We start from the raw sequence: 5,202 nt of genomic DNA on the forward strand, positions 1-5,202 counted from the left end.
TCTTTCTGATCTTCCTATTTTCTCTATTTGCATTCGACTTGGTGCTTTCGGAAGCGTTCCATTAAAATAAAATCAAAATAAAATAAAAACATAAAATAAAAAAAATTCATAAAAATAAAATTCAAATAAAAAAAAATAAAAAGTAAATTGAAAAATAAAAATAATAAATTTAAAAAATTATTTATTTTAAGTGAAAATTTAAACGCTTCCACTACATTTAGGACCAATTTGAAAATATTCCCGCTCCTTTGTGTGGTATCCGGCGTTCTCGTTCCAGTCCTCGTGTTATCTAAAGATGATGTACATAAAAAGTTGTTACGTTATGACCAAATTATAAGAAAATTAAAAATGAGTAAAGCCAAAGCATTAAAATTATTTTAAGCGAGACATAGATATGTGTCTATCTTTATCTTTCTTTCTAAATAAATAAATAAAGACAGACGCATATTAAAGTCTGGTTTAAGATCGAAATAACGTTGGTGCTATCGAGCTTAAGAAAGAAAATCAAAGTTATTACATACCTGTCTAATTGTTTAAAACTTCTTCATCCGTACTTTCTCCAATCGGTTGCTCATCGTTCGATCGCTCGTCGTTCCACAAGTCCCGTCGGTTTCGTTGGTTTCTTGCGCCGCGCGCAACAGTATTCTTGCGTGATCTGCTTCTGTATCTCTCTTTAGACATCCTCAGAGCCTCTCGCATTTGTACTTGAAATTCAGAGCGCGTTGGTTTCTCAAAATGCTTGTTTTGGCACACACCATCTAAGAAATCAAACACAAATTATCATTAATTAATTATAAATTATTAATAAATTATGCATTAATTATCATTTGACGTTAAAAATATATGAAGTAATATTAACAATTATGCGTAAACAAATATCTTAATTCTCGTACCATAAATCGCCACAATAAGACGGGTATTATACAACGGCCGGTGTCCTTCACGGCCCCACCATGTAAAAGACGTCGCAATGGCATCCTTCAGACTTTCTTTCAGACACAGGTTCACAGCTTCTCTCAAATTAAAGCCGCCGATGTAATGGAAATAATTTACCTACGTATCGATCAAAATTATAATATAAGAATATGTAAGAATTCGAAAATCTGTAATACGAAAAGGAACAATTTACTCTTCTTTTTACTTACGGCGTTGGAATATTCGTCTTCGTTGAACCTTTCAAAAGCATCCATGCTGTGGGGAAGATGGCCGGTTTCTGCGGTGCGCGATGACGATCTTGGACGCATCTTAACACTTTTTCTAAATTAGAATTTATTCGTCTGCAAATAAAATATCAAAACAAATCAGTATGCAAACACACATCAAACATGTCACATATTTATAGATAAACATAATATATCCACAGAGCATACATATCCTAAAGATATTTAAAGGACACTCTAAAGACATATATCTTTTCGTTCAAAAACGTCCTCTGAATGTTTTTTGGATGCTGTTTGGATAGATGTAATTCTTACTTCATTTCAGTTTCTACGCGATCTAAGCGTTCGTGTATTTTCCTGTAAACATTAAGTAACATTTAGTAAGCACAGATTAACATTTCTATAAAGATGCGTGCAATTTACAAATATGTCCAAATTAATTTTTTTTTCACTGTGGATATATTTTTAATAGTTATTTTTAATTTATAACAACAGATAGTTACAGTTTAAAAATAATTATTAAAAATATATTCACAGTGAAAAAAATCCTAAGTAAAAGATATAATATGTATAAATTTACCGAATGTCCGACTTTTCTAATTGCGTCAAATTATTTGACTGATAACCATGACCATGTGTCGATCCTTCCAATTTTTAGAAGGTAATATGTCCGACATTCCAATTTTTAGAAGGTAATATGTCGTGCTCTCTGCGTGTGTATGTTCCGGAATAATTATCCTGAAAATCTGTAAAAGTATTATTAGCGTATTGTGCGAATGATTGTGTTGCTTGTGGTATGTAAGTGTTATGTGATGATGAGCATGCTGGTTGTAGATTTATGTACGATTGAGTGTGTGTATGTGTTTCATTATTTATATATGATTGAATGTTCGTATCTCGTGGATCGGGTGATTGAATGTTCGTGTCTGGCTGAAGGTTTTTGTGTGATTGAGTGTATGTATGTGCGTCATTATTTGCATATGGTTGAGTGTTTGTATTTCGTGGACCGGGTGATTGAATGTTCGTGTCTGGCTGAAGGTTTTTGTGTGATTGAGTGTATGTATGTGCATCATTATTTGCATATGGTTGAGTGTTTGTATTTCGTGGACCGGGTGATTGAATGTTCGTGTTTGGTTGAGTGGATGTGCGTGATGATGTGTGTGAATAATTATTATAATTATCAAAATTGTCATCCTCTGAAGAAATAGATCCTTCTTCCTCAAGATGTCTTCTTATATCTTGAACATCTTCTTCGATCTCTCCAACGTTGTTAGACGGGACCTTTTTCCTTTTGTTCGAAGAAGCCTCATCCGAAGACGTCGTCTTGTACCGTCGTGGTTTCGCGATTCGCTTCGGTCGTTCAGATATTTCTACCTGCGTATAAGTACAAAAAAAAGTATATATTATATATATGTCATAGTAGATAATATATCGAAAATTTGTAAAACTGTGATAAAAAGTAAACTAATTTTTTTTTAAATTTTTCTAATAAAACTTTTAACTTATTTTAGCAATATTTTTATAAAAAAATATAAAATTATAAAATAAAATAAAAAGATTGAAATTAAAGTATACACTACATATTATAATTATGATATATAAGAAAATTCAAATATTAAGTATTTCTTGTGATATTAAGAAAATTGTTGATAAATGTGCAAATATAATAATATATTGTGAAAAGTATGAACAAGTGGAACAAGTGGACACACTAAGTATGAAGATGACATTCGATAATAAATACATGCAAATGTTACAAAAGTATACAAATAAAACGAGAAAAAAAGGAAAGTATTATGAAGCACGATGAAAAAAAAAGAATATTACGAATTTCTATAAAAATAAGAACTTGAAAAGCTTACAAAAGAATATATATATACATATGTATAAATATATCTTACATTCTCTCACTATGTATAATGACAGCCACCACGTATTGCAACGTTTCTAAATGATTTTCTTCATCATTGTCCATCGTAGAATTGCGAAAAGGCATTCTATAACATTTCGCGTTAACTTCGTCCAAATAAATATAAAAAAATTCGCTACTTAACGTTGTACACTTGTATACTCTACAAGCCGAAGATACTATACCAATATCATAAAAATTATCAATCTCTAAAAATTTTTTTACAGCTAAACGATAAGAATTATTCACAACAACAATATTAAAAACGATGCAGATAGATCCGTCATGTAAGATGCAGCAATTGTCGCGTTCATCTATACTTAATGTTATTTCATTAAATTGAATCTTACGGTACTGAGGACGATTACTATCATCATTATTATGCGATAAAGACACGCGAATAAAGGGTGAATCAACTTCGCTATTATCGTTTATATCATGAACTTGTTTCTCTGCCATTCTATTAAAAAACTGTTGAAGAGGTTGATTCGGTTTTCTAAGATTTTTCCTAAAAATCGACATATTATTTTCATAAGGGAAGGCAGAAAATGAGTCCAAACTACCAAAGCGTTTGACATCATCAGTGAGATGAAGGAGTCCATGAATATTATACGTATGAAAAGTTGGACCATAAAGAATTTCACAACGAAGAACAAACTTCTGTATTGCAAGCTCTGCAAATCTTAAATGTTGCCTCGATGGTGATTTCGAAACCAAAACTCTAATAGCAGCATGTAAAAACAAGAAATGTTTATATAGTTTCTCATCCAATACATTATGCAACACAACTGGACCTGTGTACAGTAAAAATTGACGAAATTCGGTTGCTTTAAATTTAGAAAAAACATCAAGAGATCTAGGACGTCTTGCGAAATCCGAAGGATAATATGATTTTAAAATATTTAATCTGTCACATATTATTGAAGTAGATCTTCCAGAAAGTTTTGATAAGCGTGAATATTTACCATGGATCCATGCAGTCAAAAGTTTCTTCACAACGCCCAGACATACAAGATGCATGTATTCGAAAGGTACTTGTGAAACTATACTCATTGGTAGCGATGTTAATGGATTTTTACCATCTTTGTGATGATCCTCATCTAAACATCTGACATACTCTTCATTAGTGCGAAGAGCATGATTAATACTACTGAAGACAATACGACCTACGTATACACCAGAAACTTTGCACTTGGAACAAGGTTTGCTAGACACATGGCTGCGATGATTTAAAATGAACGCTCTGGTTGGTGCATCAGCTATAAAAGCTCTCAAACGTATTGGGATTTTGTTGCACGAACAGTAATACCTCCACTGGACAAGATTCTATTAATATCTGTAATGAATTTTTCAAGAAAAGTGTTAGCATCATGTGGCTTCTGTGAACCTTTATAAATTCCTATAACTATTGGTTTTGTACATTTTAAATTCACAATTCTACATTGAATTGGCCAAATATGAATAATACCTGCTTTATCTAAACTACAACCATCCGTATTAAAATCTAATTCTATTTCCTTCATGGATGATACGAATGAAGAATTAAAGAGATTTTCCACTAAGCTTGCTTCGAGATCAAAATGAATATATTGTCCTGGTTCTACGTTGGACACAACAGCAGGCTTCCGTGGTGTGTTAAGAAGAGTTCTAACGTCCTTTGGTAAATCAGCGAAGCAGGGATGTGTTCGAAGGACAGATAATATACTGTTTCCTTGAACATGAGTTAAATTATTATTCACAAAGCAAGAAGCTAAACGATCGCGAAATGATGGTTCAAAATTATTAATAGATGACAATGAGGATATACTATCACTATGAGAACTATGAAAACTGACATCAGAAACACATGAAGAGGAAGAGGAAAGTTCATCATCTATATTATGCCTCATATTAAGAGTGTTATTTACAATATCAATATTTACGAGAGAATTGCAACTCATATTAATTAACGAAATATCTTGTATGTTATTATCAATATTATTACTAGCTTTACAAGAAGAATTTTCCACAGTTATACCACTTCTTATTTCAGACATAACCCTGTTTCGCTGTCTCACTGATAATCTATTTATTAATTTTCGCGAGACGGATAATTTAATATTATTACGCTTCATTATATTTACGTATCTTTAT

At 31.8% G+C, this 5,202-nt stretch overlaps 1 protein-coding gene, 1 long non-coding RNA gene and 1 pseudogene across 2 annotated transcripts; all 3 read right to left on the reverse strand.

Moving 5' to 3' along the window:
- Positions 1 to 205: 205 nt before the first annotated feature.
- Positions 206 to 1,190, reverse strand: LOC145947072 (uncharacterized). Its single transcript, XM_083056846.1, has 4 exons — positions 1,146 to 1,190; positions 894 to 1,053; positions 522 to 758; positions 206 to 289 (listed from the first exon to the last, which is right to left on the reverse strand). Exons 1-3 carry the CDS (start codon positions 1,188 to 1,190, stop codon positions 526 to 528), a joined length of 438 nt encoding a protein of 145 aa, XP_082912972.1. The 3' UTR covers positions 206 to 289; positions 522 to 525.
- Positions 1,191 to 1,197: 7 nt separating this feature from the next.
- Positions 1,198 to 1,776, reverse strand: LOC145947086 (uncharacterized). Its single transcript, XR_014427121.1, has 3 exons — positions 1,741 to 1,776; positions 1,476 to 1,517; positions 1,198 to 1,277 (listed from the first exon to the last, which is right to left on the reverse strand). It is a non-coding gene; the product is annotated as an uncharacterized LOC145947086 (long non-coding RNA).
- A 1,281-nt stretch (positions 1,777 to 3,057) lies between these two features.
- On the reverse strand, positions 3,058 to 4,958 carry LOC145947073 (uncharacterized; annotated as a pseudogene).
- Positions 4,959 to 5,202: the final 244 nt, after the last annotated feature.

The sequence above is a fragment of the Prenolepis imparis genome, unplaced genomic scaffold (genome assembly GCF_030444845.1).
Source record: "Prenolepis imparis isolate NDT839.2.m4 unplaced genomic scaffold, iyPreImpa1.0 SCAF_41, whole genome shotgun sequence".
Taxonomy (NCBI): Eukaryota; Metazoa; Arthropoda; class Insecta; order Hymenoptera; family Formicidae; genus Prenolepis; species Prenolepis imparis.